General features: G+C 35.3%; 1 protein-coding gene across 11 annotated transcripts in view; it reads right to left on the minus strand.

Moving 5' to 3' along the window:
- The window catches only part of ATP13A3 (ATPase 13A3), an 80,182-nt gene that overhangs the window by 26,975 nt on the left and 33,413 nt on the right, over positions 1-19,794 (minus strand). For all 11 annotated transcript variants that reach the window (XR_014263392.1, XR_014263393.1, XM_082461010.1 and 8 more), the window contains 14 exons: positions 18,749-18,880; positions 17,273-17,452; positions 16,970-17,127; positions 16,044-16,232; positions 14,089-14,150; positions 10,438-10,588; positions 8,027-8,143; positions 7,399-7,416; positions 7,108-7,261; positions 6,891-7,011; positions 3,181-3,305; positions 1,329-1,504; positions 684-806; positions 526-605 (listed from right to left, as the gene is read on the minus strand). Coding sequence is in view for 9 of the 11 variants with exons in the window: in XM_082461010.1 (XP_082317136.1) it covers positions 526-605; positions 684-806; positions 1,329-1,504; positions 3,181-3,305; positions 6,891-7,011; positions 7,108-7,261; positions 7,399-7,416; positions 8,027-8,143; positions 10,438-10,588; positions 14,089-14,150; positions 16,044-16,232; positions 16,970-17,127; positions 17,273-17,452; positions 18,749-18,880 (1,786 nt within the window). In the remaining 2 variants the exon portion in view is untranslated. The remainder of the gene's footprint in view (positions 1-525; positions 606-683; positions 807-1,328; positions 1,505-3,180; positions 3,306-6,890; positions 7,012-7,107; positions 7,262-7,398; positions 7,417-8,026; positions 8,144-10,437; positions 10,589-14,088; positions 14,151-16,043; positions 16,233-16,969; positions 17,128-17,272; positions 17,453-18,748; positions 18,881-19,794) is intronic.

A 19,794-nucleotide genomic window follows, 5' to 3' on the forward strand; every position in this document is an offset into this window, starting at 1 on the left:
AACCATCAGTTTATCATTTTGGCATCTCAGTTTCCTAATCTTTACAGCAAAGATTGGGCCTGCCTAGTCTTTAGTACACTTACTTTTAAGGCTATCAGTAAAGATTTCTCCCTTAAAAACTTGAAACATAATTAGTTACTAAAAGTATGACATCACTTCTATCATTCAAGAGTGAATGAACTCTACCTCATGGATATCACCTAGAAAAGGAATGCTGGATACTGTACTTTACCTAAATAAATAAGCAGATGAGCCTCTTTTAAAGAGGCACTTACCTATCTTACAGGTGACAAGTTTATATACATGAAATATTAGTTACTTTTCTGGTTTTGAAAACAGAACTACAATTCATAAAAAATTAAAAAACAAAAACAGGGAATTCCCTGGCGATCCAGTGGTTAGGACACTGTGCTTCCACTGCAGGGGGCACGGGTTCGATCCCTGGTCAGCGAACTAAGATCCCGCATGCCCCGCAGCAGGGCCTCAAAAAAAACAAAAACAAAAACAAAATCCACCAATACTTACTCTACATTTTGCAATGCTTCTACTAACTGTGTCTTCTGATCGGGTGCCATACGAGCAAACACAGTGCCATGTAGCATCAACTGGAAAAAATATAAATTTCTTTAAAATACTGTTCACAGTGTATTCGTGTGAACACATACATAACCCAAATCACTAACCTTAGGAACAAGGTCTTGAAAATGTTCCAGTATCACCGAAAATGATTTTCCATTCATTGCAAAGTGATAACGAGTCACCTGAAGATCCTCTAAGTTATCATGGACCAATTTAATTGGAATAGCCTGTGTATAAGACGTTCAGAACACTATTTAGCCAAACCAAGTAACACAATCCTATTTTAAATATATTTGATCCAAAACTAAATTCTTTCATTTGATGTTTTACACAAGACAACTGAATGTTTAACATTTATTGAAAGTAAAAGAAAATTCAGTTTTAAGGTAATCTATCTATATTGTTTATTTAAAAAATAAAACTTAAGGAAGGCTAAATTATCAGCTTCGGTTTGAAATGATCCATGAGCTAAATATTATGGACCACTTGCATCATTTACCACTACTTTTAAAATAGGATAAATATTTGGGATTCTTATACTTTAAAACTGTGCTTCTCAACTTTGGCTAAATATCAAAATTTAAACACTGAGAGACCTGCATCTGCCCCAGTTCTAATGAATCAGAGTCTCTGAGGAGATGGCCCAGGCTTCTGTTTTTGTTGAGTTTTTGTTGTGTTTTTAACGCAGATTTTTTCAGAATAAATTAAAACAAGCAAGTTTTGTAAAAGAAAATTCTACTTGACATTACCTCCGAGTCAATTGCTGATGAATCACTACTCTGTGTTAGGGTGTCTGCATAATGCCAATTTATCTTGGCAACTTTCCCATCCTTTGGAGGTAATGCTTCAGCAATAATAACTTTATCCTGAGGTAGTATCATTCCACAGTCTCTGGCCACTGAGACAGCAGTCAACATGTTGTCACCTAATTTTCAAAATATTGAAAATACATTAACATTACAACAGAAACATGAATGCATTAAACAACAAGTACTTACTGAGAATCTACTACAGTCCCCATTACTGGGCTGGGCAAAATGAAGTTAATGTATGGTCCTTACTCTTGGAGTTTAAAAATAATAAAATCAGGATATATATATATCAAAAGAAGCCTCAAATAATTCAAAAGCACATAGATACTAAATATTCAGAACATTCTCACCCACAATTTTTAAAGCCAAATACAGTCTCAATCTTTTTGAGTCATGGACTAGTGGTACCCATTCAATGCCTGGCACAGTGCTCAATAAATATTGTTGAAATAACCTGGGAGTGACTGGTAATCTGTACAAGAATATGAGAGTAGCATCACAGAAAAAAGTGAGTTACAAAAGCAACATTACACAAAACAAAAAGATAAGCAAAGTAACAAGAATACAATCTTTACAAGATATAAAGAGAAGCAAGACAGACAACTTCTCAGTCACAAAAGGAAAAAACTAAAGACACTGTAAAGACAAGATCAAGAGAGGAAAATGCAGATGTACAGGAAAACAGGCAAAGGTCTGGGGAGCCCACTGCTACCAGAACAGAAGGGCACTATTGTCTCTTCCCTCAATTCCCACACACTATTTCCAAGCGTGTCTTCCTATGACCTGACAGATCCTCTTGGGACACAACGCCATATTCTGTCATGGCAGGAAAACAAGGGCCAGTGATACAGACAAAGTGCTCTGAAGCAGGATCATGAGAACCAAGAACTGCTGGGATGCTAATAAATTTGGTTACTTGAGCTATCTGGTAATAAGTATGGTATTAGATGGATCTCAGAGTCTAAAACATAAAAATGTACACAAGCCTCTTCCATATGTCTTACTGAACATGTAAATGCCATAAAGTGAATATCTTAAATCTGATTATATGCTAAGAAAAAAACACTTTAAGAGCTGCCACAATTTCATACAACTAAGAAAGGAATTATCTAATATTATCCACAGTATGATAAACTGTTGATCATAACAGTATGATAAATACCAGGAGAATCATTTAGATGTAGCAGTCAAGAAAGAAACCAAAAACTGGCTCTTTTCACTGTTACACACAATGATAAATGTACTCTCTTATATATAAAAATATAACAAATATCTATTAATCATTTTCCATATATGTGGCACAGTTCTAAAAATTATAGACAATCTCAAAATAAGTAAATCATATTCTTAACCCTCAAGAATCTTATATTCTAATAGAGAAAACAAATCTACAAATAACTAACACAAGGCAGAGTAAAACAACTGCTATAAGAAATATATGATTAAAGAGAGATAACAAAAAAGAGCACAGTTAAATATTTACAGTGTGCCTTTCACTAGTGTATTATACTTATTATAAACAGATTTGCTAGACCTCCAAAGTGTATTGTAAAGTTGTCCTCTATCTTGGAAAAGTATTCAGAGCTGAAATAGGGCAATGTAAGATGGAGCAACTATATAATAAATTTAATTACCTGAGTTATAGGATAATAGTGCGGTATTCGATGGAGCTATATATCAACAGTAATAAGTATGCTTTTATAACTAACTGATCATTCCTCAATATTAGACAACCTGAACTTTAAGAGTCACACCCGATTTTTTTCTGTGTCCTTTTATAAAGTCTAACCTGTGACCATGACAGTGCGAATGCTGGCTTTATGCAAATCTTCAAGTACTGCAGGGGTTTCTCGCTTTAATTTGTTCTGCATTATAATTAATCCCATAAAATCCATGTTGTTCTCAATGGCATCTCTGCAGAAAAAGAAATTTTAACATAATGATTTAGTCATGAGAACAGGTATTTGTTCATTTTATGTTGATAAGGCAATTTAAAATAGCCATAAATTATAAATTAAAACATTTTATATGCTGAATAAACCATAAATGTATAAGTTTATGAGTTCGATCTCAACGAACTTAAATCTGAAAAAACGATTCCCAAGAAATATATTTTGAAATTAAATTTTACCTTTGAAACATGGGTATATAAAGATCCTTAGGAAATGTATATCTTTGTCTAAGACACTAAATACTTCTAGTACTAAGGAATATTCATCTTGTATCCTACCTACAAAATGAATGACCATAAAATATATCTATTTTTTACCGTCCCCCATCGAACATACTCTAATTTAAATGTTAAGAGAAAAGGAAAAACTGTACACAGGCACATTCAATAGTTATACTGGATTCATTATCAAGTCTTTGAGGAATTTTATAAAACTCTTGATCAAATTCTTGATGCTGGAAGCATGATACAAAAACTGTTAGCAGTCCAACAATGAGATCTACTCAGGATCCAGAGATGGGTCTTTTAGAATATTAATATTCAATAGTTATCAAAATGCTATTCCTTCAAATAGTTGATTATCTACTGTGCACCAAGTACTACACTCATCACTGGGAGGTCAAAGATGAAAAGGCATGATCTCTACTCTCAAGACCCTTTTGTGGGGAAACAGACATGCAAGCAAAGGGATCATGCAAAAATAATATGTGCTTCACCACTACAATGGAGATGAAGTCTGTTCAGTGACAGCTGCATTCTTAAAAAAATCTAAAGCTATCAAAATTATATCACAGAAATATTCTTTTCAATGGTGAAAATGGGGTTTGAAGTTAGGGACCAAAATTTCAGACTTGCAATAACCAAGTGGTTTTTCTACACAAAATTCAAAATAAGGGTGCTTAAGTAAACAGCGACAAAATCTAAACATCTTTGAAATTATATAATTATACAATGGGTGGTAAAGATATTAAAGAATAGTTAGAAAACTTAATACGAATTATACTGCTGGTGGTAACAGGAGAAATAAGCCTTGAAACCTGAAAATGCATTTCAAAGCACAAAGCTGTACCAATGTGAAACTACTGGGTCAAAGCTCTGTAACCGTTTTCCTGTGAGGTTCTAGTTTCTGGCTGCAGCTGGTTTCCTAACTCTCCTAGGAATGATATAGGTCATGGAAATCTTGCCCTCTAGTTAATGAATAGTACAATATTCAATTCAAGATATACAGGTTCAAGTTGTAAGAGAAATGCCAAAACCTGTTCCTACAGGTAGAATGGAAACACAGAGAAGATCTTGGTTGAAAGATGAGGAAGGGAAGTAGAGAGAGAGAAGGGCTGATAGGGAGGGTAGGGTATTCTGCGCAGACGGAACAGCCTGTCCAAGGCACAGAAGGATGCCTAAAGACAGGCTCAAGAACCATAGGCAACTCAGTTCTCAGTCTTTAAGGTGGGGGAGGAGAGGTGGTAAAAGGCAAAGCCGTAGAGAAAGACAACCTTAATGTTCCCTTCATAGGAATTAGGGTGTAATATTTTACACGTGTGGCTCCCAATCACACATATGCATCAGATCATTTGGTTGCCGCTGTTTTTTTAACGTCCCTGCTTAGACCAAATTCCCCCAGTATTCTGTTTTAATAGGTAGAATTCCTAAAGTTTTTTTTCCTTTTAGTTATTATTCGGCTATCCACTCCACTCCTTTAGTTCTCATCCAGAAAAACAGGATTGTACTATAAACACTGTCCTACCCTTTTCACATAATGTGCTTAGAATAATTAACAGAAGTATTAATACTTCAGGATTTAACCACTATCATATCATGTTATTTATACTATTTAAATTTGAACCTTATGCTCACATAGAAATATTTCTTTAGGCTGGATTCCTAGAATTGCACTTGCTGGGTCAAATTGTATAAGCAAGTTGAGATTTTGATAGGTACTATGCATGTTCTTTACAAATTTACAATAGTGCAGTAGCAGTACGTTGTTAAAATTTTCTCAAGCCTTCTCTAACACTTGATATCATCAATCTTTTCAATTCTGTAAACCTTAAGAAAGAAGTCATGTCTTGCTGTGGTTTAATTCTGTAGTTCCCCAAGAACTGAATGAAGTGTCTTATCACTTTCATGTGTTCAGTGGTCATTTGCATGTCTTTTTCTGATAATTATCTGTTTGAATCATTTACTTTTTTTTTTTTTTTAACTAAGTATGTGTTCTGTTGTTTATTTCCTGATTCATATTCTTGCTTGTGAACTCCACCGGTAGATGATGGGGAGTTATTTATAAGAATTCCAGGTAGAAGACTAGTATTAGATTTGAATGTTAAAGAGCTCTCTGTAGACATAGTGTGGTACACAGATTAGATATAGGAAAAGACTGGAGAAAAGAGCTGAGTCCCTGAATTAGAGACAATGGCAGCGGGGAGGGGATGTGAGAAGAAAAGTCTACTTGATAGGCAGAATTAGCAGGATAGCCAATAAATATTTCTTTCTGCTTACAAAATGCTAGGTACCCCATGAAATATTCCTAAACAAAAGTGTTATCTTCAAAAGGTCAGTCTGTATCATTTATAGTAAAAGTGACAATCCTTGAATGTGAAACCCATAGCTATAACTGGAAATAAACGTGACGCTGGTAATGGCCATCTGACCTTTGCCGGTGAGGGTGGGGGGGTGTGGTTATTGTGACTCATGATACTTGGTTTCAGCTACTGGGCAAAAGCAAGTACAGGTGACCCTTGAACAACACAAGTTTGAACTGTGTGGGTCCACTTACACACAGATTTTTTTCAATAAATACTATCGTACTACAAGTTGAATCCATGAGGCAGGTCCTGGAGCCAATCCCCTACAAATACCAAGGAATAACTGTAGATCACTGGGGAAAAATAAACTTCTGTAGAATTATGTTTACCAAAAACATAATTATGTTCCTAAAACATGCCTGACACATAGCAGGCACTCAATAAATATCTAACAAATAAACTAAAAGTAGTTCCAGAGGGACTTCCCTGGTAGCGCAGTGGTTAAGAACCCGCCTGCCAATGCAGGGGACACGGGTTCGAGCCCTGGTCTGGGAAGATCCCACATGCCGCGGAGCAACTAAGCCCGTTCGCACAACTACTGAGCCTGTGCTCTCGAGCCCACGAGCCACAACTACTGAGCACGTGTGCCTAGAGCCCGTGCTCCCCAACAAGAGAAGCCACCACGATGAGAAGCCCACACACCACAACGAAGAGTAGCCCCCGTTCACCACGACTAGAGAAAGCCCCCCGTGCAGCAACGAAGACCCAACACAGACAATAAATAAATAAATAAATAAATAAATTTTTAAAAGGTAAGGTAGCTTTAAAAAAATAAACGTAGCTCCAGAGAGTTGTACTTTTATCTCAATTGCCTAAAACAAACATTGAACTGTTACATATTTGCATATATCCAATAAATATTTAATAAATAAATAGTAATTGAATATAAATTATTGTACAAGACTTTTATAAACATAAATGATGCCTTATTGGAAAAACTGTAGAAAAACCATTCATCAACCTTACCTGCTAATGTTCTGCACTTTATGCCATGTCAGTTTTGACTCCAATTTTCTGTGTGCAAGAGCAATCACACGGAAGCCCTGTTTGGTGTAATTTTCTAAAACTTTTTCAAAATCAACAGGAACTTTTAAGGAGGAGAAAATAAAGGTCATCATTAGAATTGTGACTACAAGCTTACACAAATACCAGAATCTGACTCAAAGCCTAGCTGCTTCCTTACCTGTTTCGGGTTTACAAAGACCGGCAATGACCTCCGGCGCCCCTTTCACGTAAGCGTCCATCTTCCTGTCCCCTAGCACCCTTGCAACCACACTCATACGTTGCAAAGCAGAAGAAAATGGGAACTGGCGAACAATTCCTATCTCATAAATAGCCTATGTAATTTCAAAAGATGCACAAACCATTTATTAAGAATTAAAACAGATATACAAGTGTATCTACTATAACTCAATTTAAAAAAAAAATTTTTTTAAAGATATACTTAGGCAACAAGTAAACATTCTTCACTTACTGGAAGTTCAAACAGCTCCTAAAAATAAAAAAAGACGAAAAGAATAAAGTAATAGTATAAATTAAGTCCATTAACACACTCAAGCTAAAAAAATTTTAACTACACATCCACAAAACATTATTTGGAAAACAGTAAGGAATTCTGAATATTTCAAAGTCAGGTTTTAAGATTGCTTCTTTACCACCTCCCATTCCTTAAAAAAGTATATTCTTGAGTATTTTAAAACACTCTGCTATCCTAGAAGTATTAACATATTAAGTTCTAACATAAACTAACAGGAACATATTTAAAAATTAACCTAAAAATAAAGCCTTTCACATATTCTTTTTATTAAGTCCCAGGAATACCGATGCAATTTAAAAGGCTTAACCACCATGCATCTAAATCACAAGGCACTAAGCCACTCAGTAAATAGGAAAAAAAGTAATAGTACTGAGAATTGAATCTCAATGTTTTACACAGAAGTCCTGCAACACACCAGGTGTAGTTTCTGATAAATGCAGTAAACATATTCATATCTCTATTAGAGTTAGAAAAAGGACATGTGACTTCATCTTCCAGCAATATTTTAAAATGAGGACAAAATGTGAGCACCAACAGTATTATCTAGCTTAAAACAATTCTGCACCATTTCTTGGTTTCCTGCAGGTGTAGATTCAGGAAGCAGCTGTTTTGGAGGACGAACCACAGTGGGCATAATTCGATTATGAAGTGCTGTTTCCTCTTCAGTTGCTTCTTCCAGAATCTGAAAGGAAAATATTCAAAGTATTGATTCATGAAATTCATAAATTCAATTCACTGGTTCCATTTTAAAATGAAACATTAGGCTATCTTCAGTTAAGTTAAAAAAAAAAAAAAAAAGTAAAACAAAATATAAACAAAGCTAGTTAGTTAAAGTCCTAGCAACCCATGGGAGAGGGGAGGCAGAGGTCAGTAAAGAAATAGAGAAAAACTTCTCTAATTTTGCTCCTACAACCAGTTGGGTTTAAAGGCTACTTCTGCAAGATACAGAAGGTCCTTGCAGTTCCAAAAATTGTCAGTCTATCATCCAGGGATTCCTTTCTGCTAACAGAAGAGGATTCAAAAATATGTGGCGCTCAGATACGGTTAGCAGAAGCACTGGGTCAAGAGCACTCTGAGGAACAAAGATGTGAATTTAGTTTCCCAGCTTGAATATGTCTAATTAAAGTACTACTATCCTAACTCCTTGAAATTTAATTTTAAAATATTTCTGGTGAAAAATTCAATCAAAAACTTGTATTAAATACATGCACATGACAAACAATAAACTAATTTGTCTCTATAAGTGAAGGAATCATCAATGGGAAAATGACGGGGAAGAGAGCTGTGTCCAATTAGCCAATTTTACACAGTTCTTAAGAAACATTTTAACACCTCTGAAATTGGGGTGCATCTTACATGGTATTAATCACATAAAATAATAGTAGTGCCCAGTTATGTAAAAACGTTCCATAGATACTCTGTGTTAAGATCAAGCATCAAAGTACCTCAGAGTCAAAAAAGCATGCTATTATACAAACTTACTTATTTAGCCCACTTTCTAAAAGATTCACATACAGAACAAAAAATCTACTGAAAATCTATTCAGTTGGAGAACAGCTTTAGAGAATATCAGAGATGAATCAGCTGTACTTTGTTTTACTCCTTATAAATGAAGTGGGTCTCCTTTAAGGAATTAAATTTAATGAGTATTTATTGTGGGCTTTCAGAAAATGACAGAGCACTTCTTCCTTCATCTCCCTCCCTTTCAAAATACTAACGAAACACAAAAAAAGAAATAACCCTGTAAAAGTAAACAGAAAGCAAAGCAAGGAGAACCGAAACGTATTGATGGATACAGCAATGAAGGAAATTGTAGCCCAGAATAAACACAAAAGGACATACAGGAGAGGTGGGAACATTTCTTATCAGTCAGAATAGCTGAGCAAAGCAAAAAGAAACAAAAAAAAAAACCCCAAAAACCCAGGAGTCATGCTCTAGAGATACGAACTACCTACCTGAGAGGAGGAAGGGCTGCTAATATGAGGGGCAGCATTCCAAAGTACTGCGTGTGCAAGCATTGGGGGAGTGGGCAGGGAAAGCAACCTAAAGACTACTTCTGCTCCCCTGAAACTGAAGAACGCCTGCTGAAGGGGCCCCACCCTCAGTACACAACAGGTTCCCCCAGTCAGCCTTCCCATTCAGGGAAGACACATCTCAGGAAAACAGACCAACATACATATGAACAAGGATGAAAACCTTGTTGCAGCTACCCAGAACTATCAAATCAGACCTTCATTCTTAAATATAAAAGTACCATCAAGATGTATAACGAAAACCTAAAGCATGAAGGAGATGTCAATGACACCTCAATTTTTTCTAAAAGCATAAAGGAGAAGATTAATATAGGAAGCGGGGGAAGAAAACCTGACCCAGAGAAAATTAAAAATTCAGAAGCAAGAAAGGAACTTTAAAAACAAACTATTATTACATCTATAAAAGAAGAACAGAGAAAACAAACCAGAGAACACAAGCGAGCACTCAGAAATTAAAATAATCAAGGACAAAACAAACAGAAAGAAGTGAACAGACAGAAACCTCTGCGCATGCGTGTGTGCGCGCGTGTGAGAGTAAGGACACAGGAAGTAGTATGCGGATGGGGACAAAAGAACACTGAAGACACGTGCCCACTCTATACTTCTGCCCTATGGCCAACGAACTGTGTCACTGAGATCTTCTTACTGACTTAGACCTACTGCCTCAAGATATAGATACCTGCTTTCTCTTGTAAACATGAAGCAGGGCCCTGAGCAGGTCATCCTCTATTAAAGGTCGTTTGAATGAGTCAATTTAACTAAAACAGACTTTTTAGACAATTATAAATATCTCTCCAGTGATGAATCTTTAGAAATTACATAGTTCCTTTTATGGTACAAGATAGACCATTGTCAAAACAACGTGAAGAAACAATTCTTCTGCAAGTTAATTTTTACTATTTTCCTAAAGTTAATTAATCGTACTTTAAAACACTGAACTTACCCATCCGATGGCTTCAAACATCTTCAAATCAAGTGGATCACCAGAAAGCACTCCTTCAATTTTTGTAAGTGAATGACAAGTAGCCATACAAGCGACAAACTGAGACTTTACCAACATCTCATTGCAAACCTTTTCTTCTGGCAAAAGAAAACTATATAGAAAATGCACTGAATTAGATTCATAAATCCCAAGACTGAAGACAATAGTCTAACAGGCCTTTTCAGGTTTTATTATTTTGAAAAGTAGAAATAAAATGTTTGCATTTATGCATGTATTAATTTTCACTATAGACTGACATTCAAAAACATTTTCTTCCATGAAAATTATTATACATGACTAAAATACAGTATTACCTTAGATTCTGAATAACTAGACCAGACATTAACAGTATAGAAAATACTACATACTAAACAATAATTAAAATTCCTGCCTATGGACACATGGCAAATTAGAACACATAAAAACTCTCTTGTAGAAACATAAAATGAATGTGTAACGCATTACCTTTCAAATGCAAAACTGGGCTCATAAGAAAGAAAAGGAAAATTTCAAGTGCCAGAAACAGGGAAAGGAAAACCAGAGGGGTGTGCCCTTAAACAGATGCTGTGACTGTCTGGGGGAGAAGGAAGAGGGAGGAGAGCCATCTCAGTACCCTTAAGGCCTTGGGTTTAATAACCACACGGGGAACAGGAGACAAAGTCGTGGCCACATACAAAGTGGGGAGTTGGAACTGAGAGAATCCCTCTCACCTAAGATAGCCAGTGCTCTTGAAGAACTACACCCTTGGAAAAAGAGTATACTAGAAAAAATTTACCCACAGACAAAGGCATAACTAAGAATACGCTTACCTCTTTTCCCCCACCCAAAGTTCAAGAAAATAGTTAATATCTATATAACGTATTTACTATGCATTAGGCACTGTTCTGAGAACTTTAAATTTATTTGACTCCTCTCATCCTTATACCACAGGAAGGTGTTTTATTATCCCCATTTTATAGATGAGGAAACCGAAGCAGAGTGGTTAAGTGACTTGCCAAGTCACAGCATACAAGTGGCAAAGCAAGGATTGAAACACAAGGTCTGGTGTCAGTACCTAAACTCTAAACCATTATGCTACTCAGGATGGCACTTGGGCTTGAATATATGTTACTGCCTGGCCTAGAAATCCCCAAGTTATGAAAGTAACATTACAGCTTGTCTGGCACCACTGACACTACTTTTGGCCAAAGTCTAAACTCTCTAGAGAGGAGCTCCCACAACATAGCCACAAAGGAGACTCACAGAAAAATCCTGCTAAGGATGAGCCCATAATTTAAAAACGAACCAGGAAACAAATCTCACGACTCAACAGACAAAACAAAGACAGAATTAGAATTCCATAAACTTGAGATAATAGAATGGCAATCTGAAAGAATGCAAAGAAGGCATTTTAAAATTACAGACTTAGAAAAAGAACAAGACACCATGGCGGGCAAAAGGGGAGAGGCAGATTTGGAAAGAACCGAATGAAATTTCTTGTCCAGGGTATGGTTAGGATTCCCAGATGGAGAGAAAACAAAGAATGGGGGAAAAGCCATAATGGAACAGACAGAGGCTGCAAATTTTCCAGAATTTAGGAAAAGCATGAATCTTTGGAATCAAGAAGCAAAATGAGTACTGCACAAACAAAAAGATCATGGTAAAATTGCAGAAATCAAGCATAAAGAAGTATTTTTTTAAACAAAGTAGAAAAAAAAATTACTAAAGAAGACTAAGACTTCTCAATAGCAATAACAAAAGAAGTTAGGAGAAATGGAATAACACCTCCAAGGTGCTGAGGGAACACAGCTGTCAAACTAGGAATCTATACAGTTACACCATCATTCAAGAGACAGAACAACTACTAATGAATGTAGTTACGGAAGATGGCAATTTAATCCAGAGGAATGGGATACAAGAAGCAATGGTTAGCAAAGATATCCATAAACCTAGGTAAATCCTAGCATGCAGACTGTATAAAACCAAAATCATAATCATAAAATGTTATGCAACAAATACATATAAAAAGGGAGGTGAAAGTAAAAGTAGTGTACAGTGCATGGGTTTTGGGGGGGTTTAGAAACTAATAAAGACACCCATGGACTTTAGACTCTAAATATGAATATTAATAACTTAAGGACAAGTAGTAAAAGATTAGGATGTATAAATTCTGAGAAAATGAGAGAAATATGAGAAAATGTGTTTGGGAATTGGGGTGAGGGATGGTAGAAATAATTTCAAATATATCTGAAATCACAATAAATGTGAACACGATGGCAATAAATGTAAACGTAAAGATTGAAAAGTAAAGAGACAGAAAAAAGATATACGAGGCAAACATTAGGCAAGAGCAAGCTGGTGTATAACTATACAAATATTAGATGAAACAGAATTTAAGGCAAGATGCATCGTTAGGGATAAGTAAGGTCACAATGTGACACACTATTTACCAAGAAGACGTGACAGCTCTGACGTTACATGAACCAAACAATAGTCTCTCAGACTGTATAAACCAAAATCCCACAGACTTTTGAGAAAGAAAAAATTAAAAGTGGCATAAACACAACTATAGTAGTAAAACTTTTAAGCATCAAAGACAGCAAAAACAAAGTAAAAAGATGCAACAGAGACTGGTGAAATATATTTAATGTATAGTACTGAAAAAGATGATCACCCAGAAAATACAAAGGACTTCTACCAAGTGAATAAGATAAAGACAAACAACACCATTAAAAAAATTAGGATATAAACTGACAATACAGAGAATGCTAAATGACCCTCCTTCCAAAAATGGAAATATGCTCAAACTCCAAACAAAGAAACTCTGAACAAAGCCACGATGAAATTCCATTTCCTATCTATCCATTTGGGAAAATTAGACGTCTGACAATGGCAAGTTTGGCAAAGATATGGAGCGCCAGGGTCTCTTACCCACTGAGGGAGAGAGTGTAGGTTAGCACCATCACTTAGAGAGCAAGTAGACGGTACCTACTAGAGCTGTGGCCATGCATGCGCGGTATGACCCAGCAATGAAACTTTTAAGAAGCTGGTTTACTGAAACTCAACCACATGCTCACAGAAGTTGTGTGCCTAAGAATTTTAATTGCGACACTGTTTGTGAAAGTGGAAGGAAAAAGGGAGAAAAAATGAAACTGTCCCTTAGCTGAAGAACAAATATTATGGTTTAATCACATAACGGCATACTAAACAACAGTTAAGATTAATAAATTGGATCTATACGTATCAATATGGATGAATCTTGAAAACAATGTTATGAGGCAAAAAAGCAGCAAAACACATACAGTACATAACAGTTGTGTATATTTATTTATAGACAGATCTTGTTTATGGGTAGATATATATGAAGTAAAAATACAAAAACATGCAAAGATAACAACACAACTTCAAAATGGTGGTAGGGGTAGAAAAAGGGATAGGTTACTACTTTAGCAATATCTGTAATGTTTTAAATCTTTTAGGAGATCTGAAGCAAATATGGCAAAATATCAACTGTATAATCTTAGTGGTGGGTACATAGCTATAATATTACTTTCTATATATTTGAATGTTTCATATATTAAAATATTTATTAAGATTAACTAAAATAAATGATCAAGTCTAGCTAATAATTACCGTGTATTTTCCACTCGTTGAATCCCCCAAAGATCTAAACCATCTTCAGTAAGAGTTCCAGTCTTAAAAAAAAAAAAGCACACATTTACAAAACCATGAAAAGGTATGCTGCATCTACATAATGGAGTGCAATACAGCTGTAAGATGGGGAGGGGGATAAGTAAGATCTCTGTCTGTGTACTAATAGAGGAACTTGCAGGACAAAAAGTGAGGAAAAGTGTGCAGAACACTCCCTATGGTATGGTTCCTCTTTGTGGGTGGGGTGGGGTAGGGGGAGATATGTGTAGAATTGTATTCTTATGTGCTTATAGTATTAAATGGTGGAACAATGCACCAATCAACCTATCAATCAATAACGGATGCCAACACAAGAGGGGGAGATTAGAGCATAGGGAGCCAAAAAAGGGAAGAGGAACAAGTTAAATGACATCAAGAGGTGCAATCAGCCAAATTCAGGATATAAATAACCTGGTTTCCTCAATAACACGACTGGGAAAAAGGCAAGAAGAGCAACGGTCACAGATTAATTATAACCAATGCAATCCTTATTTGGATTGACTGAAAACACAAATTGTAAAAATTTGAGATATTTTTGAGAAAGGCAGGGAAACCTGAATATGAATTGGATATTAGGTAATACTAAGGTTTGTTAAGTGTAGTAAGCAGTGATAATGGTACTGTGGTAAGTTCTGTTAAACCATTATCTTCTAGAGCTATCTACTGAAGTATATGGATGAAATAATATAATGTCTGATGCTGCCACCTTCAACATGAGGGGATAGTGAAATAAGATTGACAAAATGTTGGTAACTGTTTAAGTTGGATAATGGGCAAATGAGGGTTTATTATACTTGCATCCTTTTCTCCACTTTTGTGTCTGCTTAAAAATTTTAAAAACATTTCCAAAAAAGATTAAGCAAAATTTTAAGTAAAAATTTCTTAACAGATTCATATAAAACACAGTCATGGGATACGACTTTTTTTTTTCTCTTGATAAAATACATCTCATATTTTTTTCTTTAATAATGAAGATGCACAAAAATCAAATTCTTATCATGTTAGTTACTCAGAAGAGACAGATGGAAAGTTTTCTGATCAAGGTTTAATTCTCTAAACTTTTAGGAAAACTAATTTCAGGTGAGGAAAGAAGAACCCTTTGTAAGAGGCAAGGTATATTTCACACAGGTACAAAATTTGTCATTTTCACATAAAATCATATAATCAGTGTCTTTCATAATTTTGTAACACATTCAATGAAATCATAGAGCAAACACTAAATGTATACTTTACAGCAATAACATTCCAGTAACCATATCTGTATAGAGCCTATTCTGTTAAAAAGATCAAAGAGCGGATAAATTTTACTACTACTACTATAAGGCATAATTCTGGATATGAATGGTCAGTCAATTGCAGATTTGGGCAAATAAGCAATATCCAAAGTATTAAAAATTGAAAAAATAATGAGAAGAAATAATACAAAAATGATGCATGTGCCAAGTAAGTTAAAAAAGAGAAAAATCAGAACATTTCTTTTAAAACGTGTGCAGGGCTTCCCTGGTGGCGCAGTGGTTGAGAATCTGCCTGCTAATGCAGGGGACACGGGTTCGAGCCCTGGTCTGGGAAGATCCTACATGCCGCAGAGCAACTGGGCCCGTGAGCCACAACTACTGAGCCTACGCGTCTGGAGCCTGTGCTCCGCAACAAGAGAGGCCGCTATAGTGAGAGGCCCGCACACCGCAATGAAGAGTGGCCCCCACTCGCCGCAACTAGAGAAAGCCCTCGCACAGAAATGAAGACCCAACACAGCTAAAAATAAATAAATTAATTTTAAAAAAAACAAAAAAAAAGTGTGCAAATTAGTTGATAAAGAATACAGAAACCATTAATCTAAATACTTTAGACTTACAAAGCTACAAAGTGACCTTTGAGAATGATTATGACATTGAACCAACCTTGTCAAAGCAAACAAGATTCAGTTGTCCACAGATGTTTATCCTTTGGGGACTGATACAGAAAATACCCACTTTTTTCAGTCTTCTTTGGGCATACACAACGCCAGCAGTCATTGCGGCAGGAAGTGCAGGCGGCACAGTAATTGTAATGATATCAAGAGACTCAATAATTATATCCCCAACTTCTACCTACAGTTAACATAAAAATAAATGTCAGACCCCCACTATTAAATATTTATTAACCCAATGGGGGTAGTTCTTTAGTGAAAGGTCTATAAACCATTTTTAATCTTATATATAATAAGTGTGTATGTATATTCATGTATTAACTATCTATAATTTTTTTCCCTTTAGAGATTCTGCAAAATGGAAAGCTCAATGAATTGTCAGTGGACTGTGGAACGAGAGCTATTTTTAAAGCTAATTCTTACTTTAATAGCCCCATATACTTCATACACTACATACTTCAAAGTCAACAAATATTATCAGATATTGACTCTTACTACTATGCTAGTCTCTGTAGGGGATAGAAAAAAGAAATTTGACAAGGTCCCTTAGAAATACCTTCAATTCAGTAATCACAAATAATTTTAATGCTGTATATACCAGAGGTTAAAAAAAGAAAAAATAAAGCTTTTGGTGAGTATGGGATCACTCCTCCCTTTTTTAAAGTAACTAGACAGCAAATAAAAGATCATCTAAACCAGAGCTGATCAAAACTTTCTGCTTTCATGGTGATGTTCTAGATCTGTACCTTCTAACATAATAGCTACAAGTCTCATGTGGCTTTTTTTTTTTAAGTTAAATTAATTTAAATTCAATTAAAATTTTAATTTTTCAGTCTCACTAGCTACATTTCAAATCTTCAAGAGCCACATGTGAATCAAACTAAGAATCAAACTCTATTAAGGGTCCCATGTACATACCTCATTTAAAATGCTATTGATAATAGTGTAGATAAACCCAATGCCAGCCACCGCCACAAGACACAGTAGAAATAAGTAGGCATCTCTGTAGAGTTTAAAATCAGTTGGTTTGGGATACAATATGGAGCGGACAAGCTGTCCTTTGGAAGTACTAAATCCTTTCAAAAAAATTAAAGAAGAAAATGATTATATAGTATTTTTATAAGAAAATGAGAATTCTCTCTCAAAACAGAATCTCTTTTTAAGCATTCGATAGGCTTCAAATATGCTAAACCATGCAAGACAAGATTAAATATTTTCTACCTGTTCTAACTACTATGGCTTTGACAAGCTCTCCAGTGTAGAAACGAGTTTGAATAACAGTTGTCCCACAAAACAAAGTGTGTCGTCTATGTGTTTCTGGACTATATAATTCATCTCCCATTCCTTTTATGTCCACTGAAGGATTTGGCAAATTAGTCTTTGTCACTGGAACACTTTCTCCTTTAAAAAAAAAAAAATCCATAAGTTAAAGCATAGAAATCAGTATCAAACACACAAATCTTGAGTTGTTAAATATCCTAAATGTTATCATACTGTTGACAACAGTTATTAACAGTTCTCACATGTGAATAACATAGCTTAATCAATTAGCTTTTTGTCTATCAATTTCCTTACCCAGAAATATCAAATTTTGTCTTCCACAATAATTCCTGAAAGTGATCTGTGACTCAAAGGTAATCAGTTGGAAATAACTGTGCCAAGTTTCAAAGAAGAAGACGAGGTTGCTACCGTCGCCTCAGCACCTGTTCTGGTATCCCTGAGAACTAACCTGGGAAGCACTCTGCAACCCCAAGCACACACAACACGTGAAGATCCACTCCTAATCCCACCCCACTCCCCGAACACAAACACACACACACACACACACACACACACACACACACGAGTAAGAAGAGAACAAGCATCCGAGCAAGGCAGAGGAGTACAGTAATTCTCTAACAGTAAGAAAGAGCCAAATTCTTTTAACATTAAAATGTAGTGCTCTGTAGCATTCACACTTCTTGTGTCAAAGGCGACAGGTGTGTGGGGATATTTATGTGTATGAGTGTGTTTTAAGACTCTTAACAGTTCAAAAATGTATTATATAGGAATCACTTTCTTGCCAGGCTGACTATGACAATTAAAAAATAGTCATGATAAAAAGATATATACACATAGCTGATTCACTTTGTTATGCAGCAACTAACACAACAATGTAAAGCAATTATACTCCAATAAAGATGTTAAAAAAATGTTCAAAGAAAAAAAAATTTTTTATTAAATTAAATTAAAAAAAAAATAAAGATATAAAGCTCTACCTCCAGATTGTGAATTTCCAAAGGGAAGTTATTTTAAAGTCTATTTCTCCCCAATTTAATAAAAATATCAACTATTCTAGTCCCACTTTTTGCACATCAAAGTGAGAAGTAAATATGCTGTGGGCAAAGGATTTCTTTCCTCTTCCCTTACTATAAAGCATTTCCTCATGTCAAAAGAATGGACAGAAGCAGGACAAGAGATATCGTGAACAACAGCATTGTGCTTTAGTATCACAGCTGAGTATAATGCAGAATTAATTTGGTTCCCTCATAATAAAAAAAAGAAAATCTTTTCACAAATATCTATCACATTCATGACATTCATGAGTAAAGGATACAAACAGCACAGTTAATTGTGACATAGCTTAATCAACAACTACTTAATCCTAATATCATTATAAACAACTCATCTGGGTTTTACTCATTTAATTTAGTTTACCTGTTAACATGCTTTCATTTACAATACAAGTACCATTAATAAGTACTGCATCACAAGGCATGACTGTCCCATTTAATGGAATGACCATGACATCTCCTGGCACAAGATCTGTAGAAAAGATCTCTTCGATTTCTGAATTTAAAGAAAGAAAAGTCTGAAAAGAATGTTCTTTAACTTGGAATAAAATTACAGCAAACAAAAGATCTATCCAAAGGTCACCTGATCTCAATAAGACATTAAAAATACAATGGAGTTAAATAGAAAAATCCCAATAGATGAAGAGTTTTGACAAATAAGATTATTATTCCTTAAGCTAACAAAGCATGGTGTCTAAATGTGTCAGCTAGTTTGTCCCTGGTAGGACGCCAACTGCACAGAGTTGATGCCAAGTCCCCTCTAAGCTGACAGGTAGGTGGGCTTCAACACTCATTACAACGGTAGATGCTCAATCTTAGCTATCAGCCCTATGAGTAAACAGATGATGAATCCACACAGGAGACCCCCTGCAACAGGTAAATACACTCAGATTTCTGTAATCCCTTGGAAACAGATAAAAGCATTGAAATTTTAGCACTTTCTTTTTTAACAGCATTCTTTTTCTTGTTGCTACTATTTATAATCCATAATGTCTCATTGTTTTCTCAATATTCCTAAAATAGTCCCAAAATAGCTTAGATATTATTTTAAATCAATTTATAAAATAAATTAAACTTTGTCATACCTAGTTCATTATTTCCTTAGAAATTTATGTATTATATTCAAGTTAGTTAAACATTTCTTTAATGATCTTCCCAAGTAAAAGGTGGCCTTATATTTGGGCATTCTCTCTCTCTTCCCCTACCCCTAGATTTTATTAAACTAGCTTAGAAGAGACTTACACTAGTTTCTAAGCAAAGATGGGTGAGGAGAAAACTACTGTTTGTGATGTTAGCCTGCAGGACAAATACTCTTCCCTTTCTAAAGAAAGGTAGAAGTAGCTTACGAAGCTATGAGGAAACAACTTTTAAAGAATTCTAATGTTATTTTGCATGTAATAAGTATAATAA

This window comes from Balaenoptera physalus (genome assembly GCF_965194825.1).
Source record: "Balaenoptera physalus genome assembly, chromosome: 4".
Lineage (NCBI taxonomy): Eukaryota > Metazoa > Chordata > Mammalia > Artiodactyla > Balaenopteridae > Balaenoptera > Balaenoptera physalus.